Genomic DNA, 26381 nt, shown 5'->3' with positions numbered 1-26381 from the left:
AAAAAACAAGAAAACTGGAAATCTATCGAAAAAAGAAATTCAAGCTATAAATGAACTGTTAGAAAATAATAATTTAATTATAAAACCTGCCGACAATAGAGGAATTACAGTTATTATGAACTGGGGATTTTATATAAAAAAATCAAACAGGATTTTAAGTGATTCAAATCAAGTTTTTATACTATGAGTATTCAAAAAATACCTCTGTTTTATTTCCTACCGAAAATCCATAAGGATTTAAACTAAACCTCCGGGAAGACCAATTATTTCAGTGATGAATTCTGCCACATCCAATTTGTCTTTGTACATCGATTTATTTTTAGAAGATTATGTCTCAAAGTTACCTTCCTATTTAAAAGACACCACAAATTATAAACCTGCTACAGAAAATGAAATAAAGTGGGACGATGATTTCATTTTAGCCACTTGTGATGTGACTTCACTATACACATGCATAGACCACAAGGATGTGATTTCACTTTACACATGCATAAACCACAAGGATGTGACTTCCCTTTACACATGCATAAACCACAAGGATGTGACTTCCCTTTACACATGCATAGACCACAAGGATGTGATTTCACTTTACACATGCATAAACCACAAGGATGTGACTTCCCTTTACACATGCATAGACCACAAGGATGTGACTTCACTTTACACATGCATAAACCACAAGGATGTGACTTCCCTTTACACATGCATAGACCACAAGGATGTGACTTCACTTTACACATGCATAAACCACAAGGGTGTGACTTCCCTTTACACATGCATAAACCACAAGGATGTGACTTCACTTTACACATGCATAGACCACAAGGATGTGATTTCACTTTACACATGCATAGACCACAAGGATGTGACTTCACTTTACACATGCATAAACCACAAGGGTGTGACTTCCCTTTACACATGCATAAACCACAAGGATGTGACTTCACTTTACACATGCATAAACCACAAGGATGTGACTTCCCTTTACACATGCATAAACCACAAGGATGTGACTTCCCTTTACACATGCATAGACCACAAGGATGTGAGCTCTCACCTTGACAAAGATTGCATTTGCAGTCGAAACGTTGGATTTTTTTTGCTGTATTAAACTACTTATATTGAAGACCGAGTGCCTGGACTTTTGCCTTCTACCTGTGAACCCTTGGGGACGTTGCAGGACTGCCCCCTTTTGTTCGTGGGCACCATCAGGTGATATCTTATCTATACAGAGTTTTCGTGTGCCAGACTACCTCCTACTACAAGCTGTTATGAGGACACACAATTGAAATTGAATGTTTTAGATCTCACCCAGACTAATTTTATTACCGACTTATTTCTTTGTAGACACTTTTTATTTACAGCAGTGTGGCAAGGCCGTGGGGACCATATTTGCACCAAGTTTTTGGTGCATTTATGGGATATGGGATCACAACCATATTTTAAATAATAACCCCTCTGGTGCGAATCTGGTTGTCTGGCACAGATATATCGATGATATTATTTTCATGTTGCATGGTGATTTTAATATCTTAGAAGTTTTTGTTAATTGTATCAATTCTAATGAATATAACTTACATTTTACATCAGAATCTAGCAGAACTGGAGAATTTTTTTTAGATCTTATAATGAGTGAGTAATTACATTGCAGGGTTCCGATTTCTCGTCCTATAAATATAGGATTACGATTGAATGTCCTACTTCTGTCTGGTTGCAGAGTGATGTCCCTTTTATACTGGTCCATATGGCACCTCGTTCTCTCCTACCTCACTCCTGCCTCTCGTTCTGACAGCCTTGGGTGCAAACTGCGGGGCTTGGACCTCACTGGGGTCTACAAGCATGGAGATGTCTTAATAGGGGCAGTAATTCCCTTACATCTTGATAAAGAGTATCCTGAAATCCTCTTCACAGAGACCCCCCCACAGGGAGCCTGTAAAATGTAAGGTTTACAATGTTTTCAGTCTCTCTCTCTCTCTCGCTCTCTTTCACTCCCCCTCTCTTCCTTTCACACTTTCTACTCTCTCACACACTTTCATTTCTTTCTGTACATAACGACTACTTTTACCCCTGTAAATATCCCGCTCTTGCCCTCTCTCACCATCTCTATCATTCTTTCTCTCTCCTTCTGTCTCTACATCATTCACTACTATACTACTTACCCCTCCCCTGTCTCTGCTTTTTCGCGATCTCCCTTTTCCATCGTTACCACTCCATCTCTTTCTCCATATAAATATCTTTCTTCCCCCCTTTATCCACCTCTCTCTCATCCTTTCTTTTTCTCTTCTTATCACCCTCCCTCTCTCTGTTTCATCTTTTCAATCTTCAATTTCTCACTCTCTCTCATTCTAACTCTCTCTCCACCCACTCTCTTTTTCTGTTAGTCCCACAACTCCATTTCATTTATCTATTTATCTGTATGTCTGTCTCGCCACCCCTCTTTGTCCTTACCCTCACTTTCTCTACTCCCACTGCATTTAACTCCCCACCCATTTCTCTATAGGCAGATCATCAAATGACATAGTTGTTTCCCTCTTCTGCACCCCAGATTCAGTTTAAGTGTCTTCCAGCAGTTCCACGCCATGAGGTTCACCATGGAGGAGATCAACAGAAAACCGGACCTCCTCCCAAACATCACCCTGGGCTTTCAAATCTATGACTCTTGTTGCATACTGCAGAGTGAGCTGGATGGGACCCTGAATATTGTAACGGGTCAGAACCAGGGTATCCCCAATTTCTCTTGCCGAGAAAAGCCACCTCTGGCTGCCATCATTGGACAATCAACCTCCACCTTCTCCATTCTCATGGCTCATATCCTGGGTCTGTACAGATACCCACAGGTAAGGATCAGTGGTAGCTGTCCAGAGTGCTGAACCTCTTATCACACTGTTCTCTTCCCAACAGCAACTCAACATTTGACTCCTACCACCATTCAACAGAATTGGTAATTGCTCTCCATAGATTTAACCCATTCAATCCCGTCAATGCCTAGTAGAATGGATGTATATGGTTGTGTATGTGGTTAATAAAATGTATACATTTTTAAATGTATCTCAATTTTTTTTTAAATATGATATATCAGAAAAAACATAATGTTTAAATTAAGTAATAACTATACTAATATTGATATTGCCAGTGAAACAGGTTAGCCGTACTTTATCAAACTCACGTTTATCACCTTAGATCAGTCACTACTCAACCAGCTCCCTCCTGAGTGACAGGACCCAGTTCCCTTCCTTCTTCAGGACTGTCCCCAGCGATGCTTTCCAATCTCAAGGACTGGCCAAGCTGGTGTTACATTTTGGCTGGACTTGGGTTGGGTTGGTGGCTTTGGGGAATGACTATGGACAACAGGGCATCCAGGTCATTAAGCAGGAGATCCTCAAGGCTGGATCTTGTGTGGCCTTCATTGAATATATCATCACCAACCGTCTTGATAAGAATGCCCCCCACCTCACCAGGGTCATCAGAGAGTCAACGGCCAAGGCTATTCTGTTCTTCACCCAGGATATTGACATGATCCCACTTCTGGATGAGATGCTGAGGCAGAACGTTACTGGGAAGATCTTCGTGGCCAGTGAAGCTTGGTCCACCTCAAACATATTATCAGTGGCCAGATATTTTACAATTCTCTCCGGCTCTATCGGTTTTGCTTTCTATAGCTCAAAGATGGCAGGGTTTAGAGGGTATCTAAACAGCGTCCATCCTTTCAATACCCCGTGGGAAACCTGGTCTAAAATATTCTGGGAAGATGTTTTTGGATGCAGATTCATGGACCAGAGAAACCTCACCGGCTCATGGGATAATCCTGCATTGTTGTGTACGGGAAATGAGAAAGTGGAGAGTATCCAGAACAGTTACAACGATGTGTCCATCTTAAGAGGGTCCTACAACATCTATACAACCATTTACATCATAGCCACAGCTCTGCATGATCTGCAAACATGCCAGGAGGGGAGAGGACCATTTTATAATGGAAGTTGTACAGATATTCAGAACTTCAAACCATGGCAGGTACGAATCTCTGGTAAATGTCTACATTATTTTATATGAAGGTTCACAAGGGCTATGGTGGTCAATAGGAGGGGGGTCATATATCAATGTGTCTTTGTAAAAATGGGGTTCAGCAATAAGGTATGTGAAAGTATATATTCTCTCCTCTTTGCATGTTCCCCCTATTATGACTCATCTAGTATTTGATGTTCATGTGATACCTCTTAAAGCATATCAACCAACATTAATTTACGTGGGTCCCCCAGCTGTATTAATACTGTATGTATTTTAACTCTTATTTCAGAAGACCCAAAACCTGCAGTATAGTGTTCACATGGCAACTCCTGCTATTTATTCTCACTGTCACGGGAGACCAATACTTTTACCACTTTTATATCCTCCGGGATCAATTCACAAAGCAAAACAAGGTAGTGGAATAAAATGAGGTTTATTCTGGTGAGACCAGCAGACATACAAATGATACACAAAATACAAGAAATACACACTTACTTGGGGTCTGGGGGCGATACTAGCCTAACTAGGTGCAGTGCGCCCACTTCAGAAGGCTTACCCTGTCTGCTCCTGGTCCAGAAACTTCACGGTACCTTCCTCCGGGAAGATACCAGGCTAATATACTCTAACCGCGAGCAAAGCAGAAAATAGAACTTGGCCTCAACATGCAAGATTGAGTCTCAGCTAGGCAGACTTCTCCAGCTTAACGAAGCCGGTTGCTCTGCCATACGCAACAGAGCAACTTTGAAAAGCCCACCCACGCCTCACCGACCTGAGGCTTGTTCTATAGTAGGTGCGGGAATGCGGCACGTGGCGTGCGTATTTAGTGGGCGCAATTACGGGGCGTGACTAATATTAGGGCGCACTCTAATTGTCCGGCGGCTTGGCAGCATCGTGAAAATACATTTTCAATGTATTTTCACTGGTCTGCTGCGCCACCGCTCACGGCCGAGCGCGCGCTTGCCAAACTGTAGAAAGGGCTGGCAAACACAGCCACAGCTGCGCCACAGGGAATAACAGATACTCAGGATTACAAACAAAACACAGAGTGGGAGCAAGGATAACAACACTTGATTTCCCATTATATATCTATCTTCCTAGAAGCGATGAGCGATTGAATTCTGTTTCAGTCCATACAGGGCAAATAAATGACGGATGATCCTTCTCCCCCCTGCAGATGTTACACTACATCCAGAACGTACGTGTGAGGCTGAGCAATGGAAGAGAGGTCTTCTTTGATAAGAATGGGGACCCACCTGCGGTGTACGATATTGTGAACTGGCAGCTGGGTGCAGATGGCATGATGAGGCAGGTCACGGTGGGAAGCTATGACACCGCGGCCTCAGATGGAAACACCTTTAGTATCAATGCAAGTGCCGTGATGTGGGCATCAGGGAGCAGACAGGTATGCTGTGTCAAGGCTTTGAGTGTGAGTTCTGCGTATACAGATACTCAGGATAAAAGAGATGAGCATGTTATATATTTCCAAACTCACAAGTAATTGATTTGGTGAATCTTGTTCCAATCCCAGTGTCAGTTCTACTTGTGACCTTGGGAAAGTCACCTTATCTAATACGAGCCATAAATTCGATTGCAAGCTTGATGGGACAGGTACTGTTTGTGCCTGTAAAATTCTGTGTATAATGCTGCATACATTGGCATTGTTATAAAATAAAATCATTATTATTATTATTATTATTATTATTATTAGAAGGGATTGAAAGTTTACAATTACAGATGCAACTGCCAGTTGTAGACTGCTTGCCAAGGACAATGTGTGACAATTTTTATGTAACTCGTGAGATGGTCCACAGCAGGCTGTAATGGCACATCAGATTAACACAGCAGGGGTCTCTCCTTTTCAATCGGACTCACAGCCCAGCCGGATTCACACAGCGCGAGTCTCATTCAAACGCAGAGACCCCTGCTGTGTTAATCTGATGGGCCATTAGTCATTTGTTACTTATATAAATATTGTGCATCCCTTCTTTGTCAGTTGGATTTACATTTTGGCTAATTTTTTTGGCTTCGCACCATAGAGGGATACAGTGTTAAAAGAGAAGGGACTTATGGGACATTGAGTTCGTCTTTCTTCTCACTGCATAGCATTTTGTGACTTGTTGAACATGCATTGTCCCTCCAGGTTCCTCACTCAGTTTGCAGTCAGAGCTGCCTCCCTGGTTTCAGGAAGGTGTTGAGAAAAGGGGAGCCTGTCTGCTGTTTCCAATGTGTCCTATGTCCCCAAGGAGAGATCTCCAAACTTACCGGTGAGCAGATCGCAGAAGCAATGCCGGCCAAGCCCGAAAAGTTAGGTGGTCAAGAATGTTTCACTTTTATCTTTCAGACTCGGTTGATTGCTTTAAATGTCCATGGGATAAGTGGCCAAATTTCCAGAAAGACAGATGCCTCCCAAAGACCACTGAGTTCCTTTCATATGAAGAGCCCTTGGGAACCACCTTGGCTGCTATCAGTGTCTTTTCCTCCATTATCCCAGTTTCTGTCTTAGGACTTTTCATTTGTTACAAGACCACTCCAATTGTCAGAGCTAACAACTACTTTCTGAGTTGTCTTCTCCTTGTGTCCCTGTCCCTCTGCTTCCTCTGCGCTTTGGCTTTCATTGGTTACCCCCAACCTGAGAAGTGTCTTCTGCGCCAGACTTCTTTTGGCATGGTCTTTACCCTCTGTGTCTCCTGCATCTTGGCTAAAACCATAACGGTTGTCTTTGCCTTCATAGCTACCAAACCGGGAAGCATGTTGAGGAAATGGACCAGCCCTCGGGTGTCCTACACGATCATAGCTTTCTGCTCCTTCTTACAATTACTTGTGTGTATCTCTTGGCTGGTCCTCTCTCCTCCCTTCCAAGAAAACAACATTCAAACCAAACCTGGAGTCATCATCGCTGAGTGTAACGAGGGCTCCCACACTGCCTTCTGGTGCATGCTGGGATATCTCGGCCTCCTGGCCGTCATCAGCTTCATCGTTGCCTTCCTGGCCAGACGGCTCCCTGACAGCTTTAACGAGGCCAAGTTCATCACCTTCAGCATGCTGGCCTTCCTCAGTGTCTGGGTGTCCTATATCCCGGCCTCCCTCAGTGCCCGTGGCAAGTACACCGTGGCCATGGAGGTCTTCGCCATCCTGTCCTCCAGCTGGGCTCTGGTGGTCTGCATGTTTGTGCCCAAATGTTTCATCATATTGTTCCGACCTGACATGAACTCGAGAGAACGTCTCATGGGGAAAAACAGAAGTCAGACTTAGAAATTCCAATTGACATTCATCCATAAATGTTTACCTTTGAGGTTTTGTTTAATGTATAGTTATTCATCTCACTGTTTCTCCGTAGGTAAATAAAATGTCTTATTAAGTGATTGTAGAAAATATGTTTTTTTGCATATTATCGGGCAGACTTTTTTTCTGATGGGGACCCATAGATCGTCTGAACCCTACACCTTAAGAGAAGGGATTGGGCAAAGAAAAAGCCCCTTAAACATGCACTCGCCTACCACAGAAATAACTATTACTGAAATAACTATTACTGTTATTACTATTACTATTATTTTTGGGGTAGGCGAGTTAAAGGGGCTTTTTCTTTGCCCACTCCCTTCTCTTAAATTGTAGGTTTCAGACCATCTATACAGGCATACCCCACATTAATGTACGCAATGGGACCGGAGCATGTATGTAAAGCGAAAATGTAGTTAAAGTGAAGCACTCCCTTTTTCCCACTTATCGATGCTTGTACTGTACTGCAATAGTCATATACGTGCATAACTGATGTAAATAAGGCATTTGTAACAGCCTCTATAGTCTCCCCGCTTGCGCACAGCTTCGGTACAGGTAGGGAGCCGGTATTGCTGTTCAGGACGTGCTGACTGGTGCATGCGTGAGCTGCCGTTTGCCTATTGAGCGAGATGTACTTACTCGCGAGTGTACTTAAAGTGAGTGTACTTAAACCGGGGTATGCCTGTATACAGTATTCTTCAAAGGTTCAGGGGAGCGCCAATGTTCACGTCATCATTATGTAAGAGAACAATAAAAGCAACATGGTATGGTACAGTTTCAACCTGGTGTAATTTTCTTAAAAGTGAAAAATAATTCACTCACACTTTTCTCCTTATCAATAAGGCAACAGAGAGATACTCCTCTCTCTGAACAGAGCAATGAATCAGGACATCCACAGATGCAAACCCTTTTCTCCTCCTCCTCTCCGTCGTAATGGATATACCCAGGAAATAACAAGAGAATAAAATTGCGCAGTACGTCTCAAAATGTATTGAAGATCACAACAGATAAAATCATATAGATGCGCACTCACATAGCATATAAAAATGCAGTCATGTTACGAAATCCCGATGTTTGGATGTGAACAATTCACCGGTTCACTCTATTCCGCTCACTTCCGCGTCTCGGCTCCTAACGGCGTCACTTCCGGCTACGGAGGGTTGAGGGCGGAAAGGCTGTGCTGGAGGATCTCCGGCTGCCAGGACTTCGCGTCACGTACGTGCGTTGACTGAACACTGATTCAACACGTTTCGTCGGTACGACTTCTTCAGGAGTCTAATTACCCTGCCCTTCCTCAATGTATTTATAGGCACAATGAAGTTTAATTAAGTATAATTGAATTAATCCCTTCATTTCAATTTACATGATATTATATAATGAAAAAAGAATTAAAACAGCTACTCACTCCATAGTAGTGCTCCAAATGCATAACACATATCAATTCATAATTGCGCAACCCTATATAAAAGAACAATATTATCTAAAAAAAACAATTTAATAAACATACAGAGATAACAATCTAACCATTGATTAAATAAAAAAAATATATATATTTATATTTATATATATATATTTATATATATATATATATATATATATATATATATATATAAAATCTCTATCCAATTAACTAACTGAAAAATGCTAAAATAACCAGATATTATAATCCAAAGAGGAGGCAGGAAAAAAGACAAGTCAATGAAATGTAATCGTTAGAGAAACAAATCTTGCTTTTATTGTTCACTTACATAACGATGACGTGAGCATTGGCGCTCCCCTAAACCTTTGAAGAATCCTGGAACCGAAAAGACTAAGAGAACAGTCTAAACAAGGGTTTTGAGTAGCTTTTCAATTAGCACCTTTACACTGGGTGGTGGAATTCATTTCGGCACTGTATTTACTAATTGATCGCTGTTCACATTAATTATTCACTTCAAATACACTTTAATATATTTCTTATATAGATTATATTGTTTATATCACTTGTATTTGTATTAGGACACTTTTCACAAGTTTGTGCCGTTACAATCGATTGCTTAAAACACTCTGGATCAATAAGTAAGTATAGATATAGGATAAAGTATCTGTTGTCTAAATTTAGCATAGGTTGAACTTGATGGACCTATGTCTTTTCTCAACCTCATCTACTATGTAACTATGTAACTATGTAACTATGTAACTACAGTATGTACTCCTTAAGAGAAGGGGGCGGGCAAAGAAAAAGCCCCTTAAACATGCACTCGCCTACCACAAAAATAACTATTATTATTATTACTATTACTATTATTTTTGGGGCAGGCGAGTTAAAGGGGCTTTTTCTTTGCCCCCTCCCTTCTCTTAAAGGGTAGTTTTCAGACCATCTATATACAGTACCTTGTTTCCCTGGTGCACCCACCACATATTGTGCACGGAGGCGGAGCGGGTTTCTCCCTTTATGCTACTGATGGGGACCCGACATGAACTCGTGAGAACATCTCAGGGGGAAAGCTACAGGTTCTAATTTAGAGATGAAAAAAAAAATCTAATTTTAAATGAATCTTCAGGACTTGTAAATAATTGAAGTATAATTGTTATTTATTTTATACTTTATCTGAAATGTGTCAAAACAAATAAAGTTGTATTTATCATTTTAATATTTTCAATTCAATCGTCGCAATTCTTTGGAAAGCGGGCGTTCAAAACACAAACCTCCACCCTACCCTCTTCCTAATGATACATATATAACTCCTCCTATTACCCCCTATACCCATTTCATATAACTCCTCCTATTACTCAATATAGCTCCTCATATTCCCCCATATAACAACTCCCTATAACTCCTCCAATTAGCCCATATACCCGCTCCCTATAACTCCACCTATTACTCCATATAGCTCCAAATATTGCCCCATATAACTGCTCCCTATAACTCCTTCTAATGCTCCATATAACTCCTCTTATTATTCCCTATAACTCCTCCTTACTGTATGCCTCATATAACCTCTCCCTATAACTCCTCCTATTGTCCCATATTTCCGCTTCCTATAACTCCTATTATCCCATATAACCGCACCCTATAACTCCTCCTATTACCCCATATAACCTCTGCCTATAATGACTATTGCTCTATATAACCTCTCCCTATAACTCCTCCTATTACCCCATATAACCCCTCCCTATAACTCCTCCTATTGCCCCATATAACTTCTCCCTATAATTCCTCCTATTGCCCCATATAACCCATCCCTATAACTCCTCCTATTACTCCCTATAACTGCTCCTTATAACTCCTCCTATTACCCCATTTATCTGCTCCCTATAAATCCTCCTATTACTCCATATAGATCCTCATATTACACAATGTAACTGCTCCCTATAACTCTTTCTAATTCTCCATATAACTCCTCTTATTACCCCATATAACTCCTCCTATTACCCGATATGTACAAACTCTTTATAACTCCTCCTATTACCCATATACTTGCTCCCTATAACTCCTCCTATTAACGCATATAACTCCTCCTATTACCCCATATATCCGCTCCCTATATCTCTGCCTATTAAATTATATAACTCCTCCTATTACCCCATATAACTGCTCCCTATATCTCCTCCTATTACCCCATATAATTGCTCCCTATAACTCCTCCTATTACCCCATATAACCGCTCCCTATAACTCCTATTACTCCTATTACTCCATATAACCGCTCCCTATAACTCCTCCTATTACCCCATAAAACCCCTCCCAAAAACTCCTCCTATTACCCCATATAACTGCTCCCTATAACTCCTCCTATTACCCCATAAAACCCCTCCCTATAACTCCTCCTATTACCCCATATGACTCCTGCCTATAACTCCTCTTATTGCCCCATATAACCTGTCTATATAACTACTCCTGTTAACCCATATAACTGCTCCCTATAACTCCTCTCTTTGATCCATATACCTTCTCCCTATGACTCCTCTTTATGATCCATATACCTTCTCCCTATAACTCCTCCTATTGCTCCATACACCATGACATATATACACAGCACAGGTACAGCGCGGGCAGCGGCAGAGTGACACACAGGAAGGGGAGGAGCTGTGAGCCAAGATGGCGGAAGACCCTGGAGGAGGGAGAGGAGTTGGAACCAGGTCTCAAGCTAATCTGAATGCGGATAAGAAAGTTTCCCTGAAAGCTAAAGTGCAGAAATGTTTGCAAAAGAAAGAGTCAGAAAATATGGAAAAAGAGATGAATGAAAATGTTGGGCAGAAAGAAGCTGAAATGGAGAATACTGAAAGTCCGGCTCAGAACCAGATGGGTAAGAGAACTGCGGTTAAAACCAGCTCAGGGTCTAATGAAGCCAGGAGTAAAAGGCAGGCAGAGCATGAGAAAAGGAGACTTGGGGTCACAGAAATTGTTATCCCACAAATTTGTAAGGACATACGCACTACTGCACAGGCAACTGCAGCTACACTCGACATAGAGACCCCGCAAACAACTGAACCTGACACAGTGACCCTGTATACAACTGTACCTGATACAGAAACTCTGCATACCACTGTACCTGACACAGAGACCCTGCAAGCAGCTGAGGGTTACAGATAGGTGCAGGAATTAGCAGCCACACCCAAGACAAACACACTACGAACAGCCCAGGCTGAGAGCCTGAATAATGCTGGCAATACACCTGAGACAGAGCAGGAAACAGCCCAAACACAGGAAGAAGTGTCTGAAGTGGAAATGGCTGAAGCAGTGGAGAACGCTGAAGCAGTAGAGGCTTTTGAGGCACAAGAAATGGAGATTCCTAAAATGGGGGAGAAATCCATACAGCCTGCAGCAGCGTCAAAGCCCTTTTCAGAAACAGGAGCAGCAAAGGCAAAGTCCTTAGGTGAAGCAGGAACGGCAGCAAAACCAACAGGAGCGGCTGAGCCAGCTCCCCCCCCCCCAGGAGTCAGCATGGAGTTCAAGACTCCCAGGTACATCTTATATGTCATTTGATGATGCCAGAAAGCGCAGGAACGTTGTCAGACTGCATTATTGTGGGGATATGGTTCCTATACCGGACAGATTTGTTATAGGAAAAGACTTGATCAAAGTTTCTCTTGGCTTCCAACCCAGTGAGGTTTATGCTTTGTTACATGCTCCTAATAGCAGAAACTATTAAGTTAGCTTTAAGACACCAGAAGGGCTAGAAAAATTCTGTTTTCGTTACAGAGAAGTGAAGGATAATCCAGAATGGGAATTCTTGAAAGTTATCCAAGTATTTCGCCCTGTGACCGAAGTAAATATTATCTTTGATATTGAGACTGTAGCGGTAGAAGATTTACGTTTTTGGCTACAAAGAGAGTGCAATATTCAGTCTGGGCCAGTGAAAAATATGGATGCTGAAGGTTTCTGGAATGGGGGCTACAAGTTTAAAGTTAAGCTCAGATACGCACACAATGTTTCATGTCACCTCCCAAACGCCATATATATCGGAAGAGATCGCGGGCGATGTTTTTATTGGGGACAGCCTAAAAAATGTTTTAAATGTGATTCCCCCAGGCACTTAAGCTCAGAATGTGACAAAATCAGGTGCACTTTATGTGGTTCTATTGGTCATCACAGCTCTGAGTGTGACAAGGACATAGGGCCTCATGCAGTAAGCCCCGATAAAATCTCTTCGGCAAGGGTTGCCGATAGGCCTTTTTTTGGCGATTTGCCCTCGCAGTATTCAGTAAGGGCCGAATCCATGCCGATCCCTGCCGAATCACTGCGAAAGCAAAACTGCCGATGAGCCTGTGCCGATACAGCCTGGCTCCCGATAAGCCTTCCGATAAGCCTTTTCTGCCGATAGGTGTTTGCAGCAGAGAGAGACCAGCCGCTCTCTCAGCGCAAACATCGGAAAAAAATAAAGTATTTATAAACAACTTTTACTGATAGTGTACATGTGCAGGGGGTCTCCGGAGCTGAACCGCATTGGTTTCAGGTCCGGGGACCCCCTGCTTCCCGAGATACAGGCCCCTTTATGAGGTGCCGGTATCCCTCTGCATTTAAAGGTCCCGATCACGTGACCGCGGAATGTAAACAAAGAGAGGGATACCGGCACCCCCTAAAGGGGCCTGTATCTCGGGAAGCAGGGTGTCCCCGGACCTGAAACCAAAGCGCTTCAGCTCCGGAGACCCTCTGCACATCTACACTATCAGTAAAACACACATATCAATAAACACTCATTCCTTACCTTTGCGGCTATGTGCTACGGTAACGAAGCAGCATAAATGTATTTTTAATAATAGTGTACAGTGAGCAGGGGGTCCCCTGAGCTGAACCGCATTGCCTTGTGGACCAGGGACCCCCTGCTTCCCGAGTTACAGGCCCCGGAATGTGTCATCGGGTGGCAGTGTCGCCGCCATCTTTATAGCAACCCATTCGCGCCGTGTCCGCTATAAATATGGCGGCGACACTGGCACCGGTGCCCCAAACCAGGGCCTGTAACTCGGGAAGCAGGGGGTCTCTGAGCCACAAATCAATGCGGTTCAGCACAGGGGACCCCTGCTTCCGCACAATATTATTAAAAATACATAAATGCTGCATCATTACCATAGCGGATAGCCGCTAAGGCAAAGAAGGGGTTAAGGCAGAATAGCATGTTTATTGGGGACATTTGCCCCCAATAAACATAGCAATAAACAACATACACCTACTGTGTATTTCAAATACATAAACAACAATAAATACATTAAATACATTTAGTACTCACCACCCATTTCCGGCTGCCAGGATGAAGGCCATCCTCATCTTCATCCTGCCCATGCCCCCTCCGCAGCTGCAAAACAGACACAAAAATGAAAACATCCAATGTAATGTCCCCTAACCCCTTAATCACCATAGCGGTTATTAACCGCTACAGTCATTAAGGGGTTAACCCACCCTTACCCACCACTCGGGACGCCTACAAACCCTCCCCCACTAACTCCCCACCCCGTGAGGCCTAACCACCCTCACCCACTACCCACAAGGGAGGCCTACCCACATACCGTTGGGGAACCCCCCACCCCCAGTACCCACAATAAAAACAATACAATGACACACAATAAACATCATTATATTTATTAAATACATTACCCACCCCCTGTGCCCCCCCATAAATACAAGATTTATCCTTTTACAAACAGGGTTCATAACACAGCCCCACGCAAGTCCCCGGTGGGCTGGCGGGGCACCTGACAGACATACAGGGTACCAGCAGCTCATTTCAAACAGGTTCTGGAGGCCTGTTGGTGGGTCCCGCCAAGCGCCATGGCCCCCAGGTGGTCTCCTTGGGTCACTGTGGGCCACAATTTGGTCCCCACGGTAGGCCCAAGGATGTCTGGGAGCCCCGGGTCAGACCCACAGGTGTCTGCGGGGCCTCAGGTGGTTCCCACGGGGGTCTGGGGAACTTACGAGTGCTCACTACGGGTCCACGGTGCCCCCACGGATGTGGGACCACCACTTCATCCCCGCACCTATGGGTCAGCGGTGCCCCCACGGATGTGGGACCACCACTTCATCCCCGCACCTATGGGTCGGCGGTGCCCCCACGGATGTGGGACCACCGCTTCATCCCCGCAGACTACGGGTCCACGGTGCCCTCACAGATGTGAGGCCACCGCTTCATCCCCACATGTGTCACCCGTGGAACCACCAGCTTGATACCCGTGAGATACCCGAGGAGACCACAGGTGGTCTCCAGAGGTCTCACACAGAACCACGGAACAAACCCTGAATGTAAAAAAAAAAAACCTGGCCTATACATTCAATACATACACCCCCCCCCAACACCTACAGTACAATAATGTGCAAAATAACTATTATCCAGATAGGGATAATATATTATTTGCCCATTATTAATACATTAACTAGCATATTCAAATAAATAAAGTACCACTGACCTCATCAATAAGAAGTCTCTGTCGCCAGCAACATCCTTGTTTTGCCCACAAAATACATAGCCAATACAAAGCCAATACATTGCAATTACATTCAGATATCAATTAACCCCTTAAACACCTTATCGGATAGTAACCGCAAAGGTAATTAAGGGGTTAAGCCACACTGGCCCGATACCCACCCTTCACCCATGAATTTGTACAGTGGCTTCATCATGCATATATATATATATATATATATATATATATACACACACACACATGATGAACCAATATACAAATAAATGTAGAATGGATGTGATGTCATTGAAAGCCTGTCACATGGTATACTAGAGCCAATCAGAGTAGGGATAGACTTCCCACGCTCTGATTGGCTACCGTACCATGTGAGGGCGGCCATGTTAATTTTAATGACGTCATCTTAAAGGTAATTGAAGCAAAGCCATTCTGATTGGCTGTGCTTTCATTGCCTTTAAGTGACGTCATCATTTTTTTTTTATCGGCCAAAACACATGGTTTTCATGGCCCAATCAGGACAAAAATGTGACGTCATAGGCCATTAAAAGCCTATGTTGTCTCATTTTGAAGCCAGCCGCCGAGGAGGAAGGACCTCCTACTGAAGAAAGAAGACCAGGGCGTGGCCGAAGACGGGAAGAAGGCTTTTCACAGGCTAAATTGTTATGTTAAAGGCTTGAATTAGTTAATTGTTTAATTGTTAGGGATGGAATGTAAATTGTTTAGGGATGTCATTAATTAATGGTAATTGATTTATGTTTACTGGATTGGTTAAAATAGTATACTTGTTGGGAGGTATTTGTATTTTGCTTGCAATGTTATTGTTAACTTCATTTGCAGAATGTATATGGTGCATAGATTGTATGCATCATATATACAATGTAAATGCAATGTGTTGATTGGCATTTGAGGTATTTGTTTGGCAGTTGATGATTGTGATTGTAAGTTCAGTTAAGATTATTAAAGGAATTTCATTTTATTGTAGTGTGTCTGTATGGAGAAGTGTTATTTTGAGTACAGCATGTTTTTGATAACCCTTCTACATTTATTTGTATATTGGTTCATCATGTGTGTGTGTGTGTGTGTGTATATATATATATATATATATAAATATATATATATATATAAATATCTCTCTGTATTTATACAGATGCTTCATCATGCATATATATATATATATATATATATATATATATATATATATATATATATATATATATATATGCATGATGAAGCATCTGTATAAATTCATGGGTGAAGGATGGGTATCAGGCCAGTGTGGCTTAACCCCTTAATTACTTTTGCGGTTATTATCCGTTAAGGTGTTTAAGGGGTTAATTGATATCTGAATGTACTTGCAATGTATTGGCTTTGTATTGGCTATGTATTTTGTGGGCAAGACCAGGATGTTGCTGGCGACGGAGACTTCTTATTGATGAGGTCAGTAGTACTTTATTTATTTGAATATGCTAGTTAATGTTTTTAATAATGGGCAAATAATCTATTATCCCAATCTGGATAATAGTTATTTTGCACATTATTGTACTGTAGGTGTGGGGTGGGGGGAGGGTGTATGTATTGAATGTATTGGCCAGGTTTATTTTTTTTTACATTCAGGGTTTGTTCCGTGGTTCTGCGTGAGACCTCTGGAGACCACCTGTGGTCTCCTCGGGTATCTCACGGATATTAGGCTGGTGGTTCCACGGGTGACACATGCGGGGATGAAGCGGTGGCCTCACATCTGTGAGGGCACCGCGGACCCGTAGTCTGCGGGGATGAAGCGGTGGTCCCACATCCGTGGGGCACCGCCGACCCATAGGTGCGGGGATGAAGCGGACCCGTAGTGAGCACTCGTGTGTTCTCCAGACCCCCATGGGAACCATCTGAGGCCCCGCAGACACCTGTGGGTCTGACCCGGGGCTCCCAGACATCCTTGGACCTACCGTGGGGACCCAATTGTGGCCCACGGTACCCAAGGAGACCACCTGGGGGCCATGGCGCTTGACGGGACTCACCAACAGGCCTCCAGAACCTGTTTGAAACGAGCTGCTGGTACCCTGTATGTCTGTCAGGTGCCCCGCCAGCCCACCGGGAACTCGCGTGGGGCTGTGTTATGAACTCTGTTTGTAAAAGGATAAATCTTGTATTTATGGGGGGGCACAGGGGGTGGGTAATGTATTTAATAAATATAATGATGTTTATTGTGTGTCATTGTATTGTTTTTATTGTGGAACTGGGGGTGGGGAGGGGGGCTTCCCCAAGGTTCCCCAACGGTATGTGGGTAGGCCTCCCTTGTGGGTAGTGGGTGAGGGTGGTTAGACCTCACGGGGTGGGTGGTTAGTGGGGGAGGGTATGTTGGCCTCCCGAGTGGTGGGTGAGGTTGGGTTAACCCCTTAATGACTGTAGTGGTTATTAACCACTATGGTGATTAAGGGGTTAGGGGACAATACATTGGATGTTTTCATGCTTGTGTCTGTTTTGCAGCAGCGGAGGGGGCATGGGCAGGATGAAGAGGAGGATGGCCTTCATGGTGGCAGCCAGACACGGGTGAGTGCTATATGTATGTAATGTATTTATTGCTGTTTATGTATTTAAAATGGGCACATTCACTATTATCCCTTTGTGGATAATAGTAATTGTGGCCATTACTATACTGTATGTGTTAAGGGGGGGGGGGGTATTTCTTTATAAGTATGTACAGTATGTGTTTAGACATTAATTTGGGGGGGCACATAATTGGTACTGCAGGCCTGCGGGTAACACCCGAGGGCCCCCGCCGGCCTATAGTATCATTGATGTGCATATATGTGTATGTTAGGGGTTGTTGGGGTTATATATATATATATATTTATTTATTTATTTATTTATTTATTTATTTAGATTTATTTATTTATTTAGTGTGGGACTGCTGTGTGTGATTATTTTTTATTGTGGGTAGTGGGTGTGGGTGAAGGGGGTATTAGACCCAACGGTGTTTGTTTAGGGCTTGCGGGTTGGTAGCGGGAGGGCTTAACCCCTTCATGACCATAACGGTATTAACTGCTACGGTCGTGAAGGGGTAAAGTGCACCCGCAACCCTCCCGCAAGACCTAAACAAACAACAAGGGCTAAATACCCCCTTCACCCACACCCGCTACCCACAATAAACCTGGCACGGTGGGTTAACCCCTTCATTGCCTTAGCGGTTAGCCGCTAAGGTAATGAAGTGGCCTTTAAATGCATTTTTCCTGCCACAGATGCATGCCGGGGGGCTCTGGTGCGGGTATCAGCTCCGGAGACCCCCGGCATCAATTACAGACAGGAAAAAGGGCTGATTTTTTCTAAGTGTCGCCCTTGCCGATGCTTCTCCTCCACCAAGTTGCCAACTTTAGTTGGCGGGCTGGATTGCCGAAAAACTCTCAATTTTGGAGTGCCGATCAGCAGCGAAAAGCTGATCGGGGCTACCTGAATTCCACCGAGTTAAAAAAGTGCCGATAAGTGGCTAACCGGCAGCCGGCTGCCGATAATTTTTTATCGGGAAGAAAAGTTGCTGATAATTCCCACTTATCGGTGCTTACTGAATCGGGAGGGCAAAAAATGCCGAAAAAAGCCTTATCGGCGCTTACTATATAAGGCCCATAGTCTGCAACCTGTGCTATAAATGTGGTTATTCCTTTAAAGATTGCCCAGAAGCCGAGCACAACCATTATACGCAGAAGGAAATGTCTTGTGTACAGAATACAGCGTCTCCTAGTGATAAAGAGAATACCACAGAGTCATCAGAAAGTCTTCAACTTGCACCTGCAGAAGAGGTTTTAAAGTCTCTGGGTCTGACATATATACGCTTCCAGCCCAAAGGGGGTCAGACAGAGAGCACAGGAGTGTACAAAACACAGAGAATTCTACTCAGGAAGGTGATGTACACCGCAATGATGGCGGCGAACCCTGCAAAGATGGCGGCGAACCCTGCAAAGATGGCGGCGAACCCCGCAAAGATGGCGGCGAACCCTGCAAAGATGGCGGCGAAACTCGCAAAGATGGCAATAATGAATGGGAAACCATAACAAATAAAAACAAGAGTGCCCAAACCAGCTCTGCTGGAAAGAAAACTACAGAAACTGTCCAAGAAGAGATCTCGCTGCACAATACTTATAAGGTATTGGAGGAAAAGAGTTGGGGTGAAAAGATGGATGACGCAGACCCCGATATGTCAGACAGTCAGACCTCGCTTCGGTCTGGATCTATTGAGGACATTGAGATGGCCGGACCATTGAATAAGAGAAATCTGCCATCAGAGAGCCCCCCCCGGGAGAAAGAAAATGGTCAAAAAGAAAAATGGTGCAAAAAAGAAAAAAAAAGGGTGGTGGTGATTCACTAAATATGCAAAGTGCCCCTCTCCGCTGAAAGTGGCAACTATTAATATGAATAGTATTAAGGGGAAAAGATACAGACTCAAGTCTTTTCTAGTCTAAAGGACATTAAGAATTAGATTTTCTTTTTGCAGGAAACTTGCCTGATTACTTTGTGTTATTTATCTATCAGTAAAGTGTATATAACATAGAACCAAGGTGGATGTGATGCTCCCAATTGTAACCAGTCCTGTATTGGATATCCGGTATAGTTTAAATCCACAATGGGTTAATCCGTATTACGATAGAGTGCCCCCAATAGAGTTGATTAACCACTGGTGGGACAGACGTGGAATCAGCCAGACTCTCACTAGATTACAATAAATCATCCCAACCCGTGTATGAGAAATGAGTGGTCAGTGACCATGGTAAGCAGGGATAAATAAAAGGCACTGCGGCTCTTTACCTGTACTACCAGGGGGGCACTCGTGTCGTAGGTGGCGTGCGGTCCATCTGTTGAAGATCCACAAGAATAGAGAGCGTTGATAGCGCACTGCCAGGGAATCCTGTGAAAGTCATGCAGGAAAAGGAAACAGCCCGGACACTCCAGGGATGAAAAAATGCTTTGAATTTAATGCATGCTGAAAATTACACACAAAAAACGGACAGGTAAACGCACCTACGCGTTTCGTACTTAGTGTACTTTATCATGCACCTTGATAAAGTACACTAAGTACGAAACGCGTCGGTGCGTTTACCTGTCCGTTTTTTGTGTGTAATTTTCAGCATGCATTAAATTCAAAGCATTTTTTCATTCTTGGAGTGGCCGGGCTGTTTCCTTTTCCTGAATGATTTTCACAGGATCCCCTGGCAGTGCGCTATCAACGCTCTCTATTCTTGTGTATATAACAGGGGGAATCTGAGAGGTTGGAGAGATGCGTTTAGAGATCTTTGAAAAGCGAATCTCTCTAAGATAAATGTATTGTTTATGTCATTTTCTGGATGCTATTCTGTAAGTATTGTGTGTATTTGTATTTTGTATTTAAAAAAAAAAAAGATTCCCCTCACACACACTTCTACACCATGTATACACAGCACAGGTACAGCTCGGGCAGTGCCAGCCTCCCCCTCACACACACTTCTACACCATATATACACAGCACAGGTACAGCGCGGGCAGTGCCAGCCTCCCCCTCACACACACTTCTACACCATATATACACAGCACAGGTACAGCGCGGGCAGTGCCAGCCTCCCCCTCACACACACTTCTACACCATATATACACAGCACAGGTACAGCGCGGGCAGTGCCAGCCTCCCCCTCACACACACTTCTACACCATATATACACAGCACAGGTACAGCGCGGGCAGTGCCAGCCTCCCCCTCACACACACTTCTACACCATATATACACAGCACAGGTGCAGCGCGGGCAGTGCCAGCCTCCCCCTCACACACACTTCTACACCATATATACACAGCACAGGTACAGCGCGGGCAGTGCCAGCCTCCCCCTCACACACACTTCTACACCATATATACACAGCACAGGTACAGCGCGGGCAGTGCCAGCCTCCCCCTCACACACACTTCTACACCATATATACACAGCACAGGTGCAGCGCGGGCAGTGCCAGCCTCCCCCTCACACACACTTCTACACCATACACTGGCGACACATTTTATTCGAGCTCGGCTAGTCCCACGAATTCGGGTATACCCGGGTGTATTGAGGTTTGTGACTGTTTTCTGCCCGAGTGCATTGAGGTATTTTCCATGCAGGGATTGAAGCATTTTATTCCCGCTGGCTGCAATACTGCACAGTATATATATATATACTGCATTACAATTCATGAATTTATGCCATCTGGTAGACACGCGAAGCATTGCAGCCTATTAAATCCTAATCATTATCATTTAACAGATCAGCCGCCCGTCAGCCAGGCATGAACCCAGGCTGGGAAGGCAAACGCAACGGGGCTTGTCAGAGGTGAGGAGCGGCGCATTCCAGGTATCTGCCAGGTACATACCGGGTATTTGCTCGAATAAAGTGTGTCGGTGCAGTATATACACAGCACAGGTACAGCGCGGGCAGTGCCAGCCTCCCCCTCACACACTTATACACCATGTATACACAGCACAGGTACAGCGCGGGCAGCGGCAGTGCCAGCCTCCCCCTCACACACTTATACACCATGTATACACAGCACAGGTACAGCACGGGCAGTGCCAGCCTCACCCTCACACACACACTACTACACCATGTATACACAGCACAGGTACAGCGCGGGCAGCAGCAGTGCAAGCCTCTCCCCCAAACACACAACTTCACCATGGATACACAGCACAGGTACAGCGCGGGCAGCGGCAGTGCCAGCCTCCCCCTCTCACACACTTCTACACCATATATACACAGCACAGGTACAGCGCGGGCAGTGCCAGCCTCCCCCTCACACACACTTCTACACCATATATACACAGCACAGGTACAGCGCGGGCAGTGCCAGCCTCCCCCTCACACACACTTCTACACCATATATACACAGCACAGGTACAGCGCGGGCAGTGCCAGCCTCCCCCTCACACACACTTCTACACCATATATACACAGCACAGGTGCAGCGCGGGCAGTGCCAGCCTCCCCCTCACACACACTTCTACACCATATATACACAGCACAGGTACAGCGCGGGCAGTGCCAGCCTCCCCCTCACACACTTATACACCATGTATACACAGCACAGGTACAGCACGGGCAGCAGCAGTGCCAGCCTCCCCCTCACACACTTATACACCATGTATACACAGCACAGGTACAGCGCGGGCAGTGCCAGCCTCACCCTCACACACACACTACTACACCATGTATACACAGCACAGGTACAGCGCGGGCAGCAGCAGTGCAAGCCTCTCCCCCAAACACACAACTTCACCATGTATACACAGCACAGGTACAGCATGGGCAGCGGCAGTGCCAGCCTCCCCATTACTACGACACTTTATCTTGGCTAGCAGTTAACGGTAGCATTGCAGCATTGTAAATCCCAGCCTGTATCTTTCTGAGCCTCCACTGAGGAAACAATTATCCTGTTTACAATATCCCTCATGCTAGTCCCTCTGTGCCAGGCGGCTGGGGACACGCTGCAAACTCACAGTGCTCTGCAGAACTGAAATGGTCAATGCTAATTAGTGCTTTGGCGACTGCGTTTCTGTTAACGAGGGAATTAATTTCAATATAAAAAGAGGCATTTCATAATAATATGCAAACAGCAGGAAATCTACAGAGAGGTGGAATGAGGTAAACTACTGTCGTTTGTGTGTGTGTATATATATATGTTCAAACGCACCCAAGAACAGAAAATATTTGAGCTCAGAATGATAAGACTCTTTGACACCAAAACAAGTGGACTTAATGCAGACATGGAGTTTCTCACACACTATCAGAATTTGTTGTAAGGGTCCTCCCTGATATTGTTCCATCCTATACCTTCCCCCCCCCCCCAACATCCTCTTCCTCCTCTGTGCTGCTGTGGATGTACAGTCCTCCCCCCATCCCTAATTCTCACCTTCCATATCTCAGTTTTAACACCCCTCCAGTGCCTCTCTGTTCTTTATTCTTTCTTCTTCTTCTTTTTTTTTTACTTTTCCAATCCCTGTCTAAGTCACAGAAACCTTTATATATCAGTATTGCTGACCTGAGAAACTATCTGTATACTGTATATGTGTGCCCGTCTCTCTGTGTGCCTATCTATATATATGTGTGCCCATCTCTTTGTGCCAGGCTGCATATATGTATGTATGTATGTATGTATGTATGTATGTATGTATGTATATATTCCTGTGTTAATCAGTATTGTTAGTGAGGAAGAGAGGGGAACTCTCTAAAGCCTGTCCTATGACATAAATTGTTAATCCAAATAAAAAAGGTATCACCTAATAGTGCAGAATAAATCAGTTCTTCAGTATTAGGTGATACCTTTTTTATTTGGACTAACAATTAATGTCATAGGACAGGCTTTGGAGAGTTCCACTCTCTTCCTCAGTCACAATACTGATTAACACAGGAATATATACATACATATATGCACACATACATACAGACTGGCACAAAGAGATGGGCACACATATATATATATATATAAATTAAAAAACGGATATATATATATCATGTGTAAAGTGAAGTCACATCACAAGTGACTAATATGAAATCATCTTCCCACTTTATTTCATTTAGCAGGTTTATAATTTGTGGTGGCTTTTAAATGAGATGGTAACTTTGAGACATAATCTTGTAAAAATAAATTGATGTACAAAGGCAAACTTGGATGTGGCAGAATTCATCACTGAAATAATTGGTCTTCCCGGAGGTTTAGTTTAAATCCTTATGGCTTTTCGGTAGGAAATATAACAGAGGTATTTTTTGGATACTCATTGTATAAAAACTTGATTTCCATCTCCGAAAGTATTCCCTCATCCCTACCTCTAATTAAAAGTGTTTCCAGATTTTTTTTTTTTTTTTTTTTTTAAATTGTACGATTTTCTTTTCAAACTTGTTTTCTTAGAATCACTTAAAATCCTGTTTGATTCTTGCATGTAAAATCCCCAGTTCATAATAACTGTATCATCCCTATTGTCGTCAGGTTTTATAATTAAATTATTATTTTCTAATTGTTCATTGATAGCTGGAATTAATTTTTTCTGATAGATTTACAGTTTTCTTGTTTTTTTGTTTTATCAGCAAGACAATCAAAATCGCTTTTAATCATTTGATAAAAGGTGTTAATAAAATATCCCTTATCAAGTGATGGGTAAAATGTGGATTTATTTTTTTAAAAGAGTATGCTCAAATGGGTCTACAGAGTGATTTTGAATGGTGGTACTTTGGGATATCAGTATTTCTCAATTATTTAAAAAAATGTATTTTTTAAAATCTGGAAACACTTTTAATCAGAGGTAGGGATGAGGGAATACTTCCGGGGATGGAAATCAAGTTTTTATACAATGAGCATCCAAAAAATACCTCTGTTATATTTCCTACCGAAAAGCCATAAGGATCTAAACTAAACCTCCGGGAAGACCAATTATTTCAGTGATGAATTCTGCCACATCCAAGTTTGCCTTTGTACATCAATTTATTTTTACAAGATTATGTCTCAAAGTTTCCATCCTATTTAAAAGACACCACAAATTATAAACCTGCTAAATGAAATAAAGTGGGAAGATGATTTCATATTAGTCACTTGTGATGTGACTTCACTTTACACATGATATATATCCGTTTTTTAAACACTACTACAATAAATCAGTGCTAATGCAGTACCACTCTGATCACACACATGAGGCATATAATGTATATGTATAAACCCTAGAGCAGTAATATAAACTGTAATACAATAAACAGTAAGCTCTAAAGTCACTAGTGATATTGCCAGCATGAAAATCCTCAAACAGTTCCAGAGATGGTACAATGCAAAATTCACAAATTGATGTGTCAAGCAGAGGTCCACAGCAGAGGGGGAGGGGAGGGGGGTTCCTGGGGAGTGCAAATATACACACATCACCCCACTTCGTCCGGGGTTACCATCCCATTTATAAGACACCGCACAAATTATAAACCTGCTAAATGAAATAAAGTGGGAAGATGATTTCATATTAGTCACTTGTGATGTGACTTCACTTTATACATGCATTAACCGCAAGGATGTGACTTCACTTTACACATTGTGACGGGGGAGGGGTGCCAAGCGAGTAATAAAGGGGTCACCCCCACTAGGCACCCCCTTCCACCGTCTGGGAAGTGAGGAGTTAACCAGAAATGTACGTACAACACATATGTTCCCCTGCTTCACAACCAAAAGGTACGTCCCTTGGTTATCCTATTCCCACATTTAGAGGGAATTAATGTATTTTTATTCCCTGCCTCATGGCAAACTGTTTTATTTGCTAGATGTGTATATTGATACAATTATTGGTGTTTATAGCCCTTTGTTCCTTTTCCTGCCTTTGCAAGCTCCATTTTGCAGTCTCTCCATAGGTCGCCATTGCAGCCCCATTTTACCCTATGGAGATTCTGGCAATTTGGGCCTGATATCGTAGAAGACCTGCAGGTGGCGCCCAAGAGGAGGAGGAGCAGCGGTTCCCCATTGAAAGTCAATGGAGCAATGTATTTCAATGGGGATTCCTCGACTTAGACTTCCAGGAACGGGTTGGCAGCCTTCCAAACCGCAGACCGCAAAAGTGGAAACATTATCTTGAAGAGAGCTTTGATCACTCCCCAGTCAAGTTCAAGTTCAATTGGCGTGGGAAACATAGGTTCTAGGGCACCCCGGAATAAAGTTATTTTTGCCCCTAGATCCTAGGACCCCCCTAATTCGACCCCAACCGGGTCCGACAATCAATGACCCCGGTAAAGGGTCGCGTTCGTTACGAGGGTCGCACCATTGACTGTAATGGCGGAGAAAGCCGCGTGGCTTTCAAGCACTAAGTGGAAAACAGTGTAAACTAAAAACCCATATCTCCGGTTCCGTGGGGACAAGAGGGTTGGGATTTGGCAAGGATGTAGTCACTGCTCGGCATGACTACATGGCAATTTCCAGCCCTCTTCCCTGAACCGAACAGAGTAGGGTTAACTGTAAATAAGTGTGCGTTTCCCATTGACTTCAATGGTAGCGGAGGTCCCATTGAATCCTATAGCAGCGCCGGCCATATTGCTTCTAATGGAGGAAAGCCGCATGGCTTTGAAACAGCTATGTCAGAATGAGCAGAAACATGGAACCCATAACCCCGGGTCTGTTCAACCTAGAGGGCTGAGATTCGGTCACCATGTAGTCATAGTTCCGGCATGATTGCATGGCAAATACTGACCCTCTTGGAGCA

The 26381-nt window shown here is 43.7% G+C and overlaps 2 protein-coding genes across 2 annotated transcripts in view; both read left to right on the top strand.

The window, feature by feature from the left end:
* Window positions 1-274: 274 nt before the first annotated feature.
* On the top strand, window positions 275-7332 carry LOC142471086 (vomeronasal type-2 receptor 1-like). Its single transcript, XM_075577883.1, has 8 exons — window positions 275-1045; window positions 1181-1212; window positions 1718-1939; window positions 2546-2837; window positions 3181-4011; window positions 5180-5407; window positions 6146-6269; window positions 6347-7332. The coding sequence occupies exons 1-8, from the start codon at window positions 275-277 to the stop codon at window positions 7255-7257; spliced, it is 3411 nt and encodes a 1136-aa protein (XP_075433998.1). The 3' UTR covers window positions 7258-7332.
* Window positions 7333-11487: 4155 nt separating this feature from the next.
* The window catches only part of LOC142471085 (vomeronasal type-2 receptor 1-like), a 28382-nt gene continuing 13488 nt past the window's right edge, over window positions 11488-26381 (top strand). The window contains exons 1-3 of the mRNA XM_075577882.1: window positions 11488-11683; window positions 11903-12139; window positions 18834-19035. Of these exons, the coding sequence (XP_075433997.1) occupies window positions 11488-11683; window positions 11903-12139; window positions 18834-19035 (635 nt within the window). The remainder of the gene's footprint in view (window positions 11684-11902; window positions 12140-18833; window positions 19036-26381) is intronic.

Source organism: Ascaphus truei, chromosome 20, assembly GCF_040206685.1.
Source record: "Ascaphus truei isolate aAscTru1 chromosome 20, aAscTru1.hap1, whole genome shotgun sequence".
In the NCBI taxonomy this organism is placed as follows: domain Eukaryota; kingdom Metazoa; phylum Chordata; class Amphibia; order Anura; family Ascaphidae; genus Ascaphus; species Ascaphus truei.
This window is presented reverse-complemented; position numbering and strand designations above follow the sequence as displayed.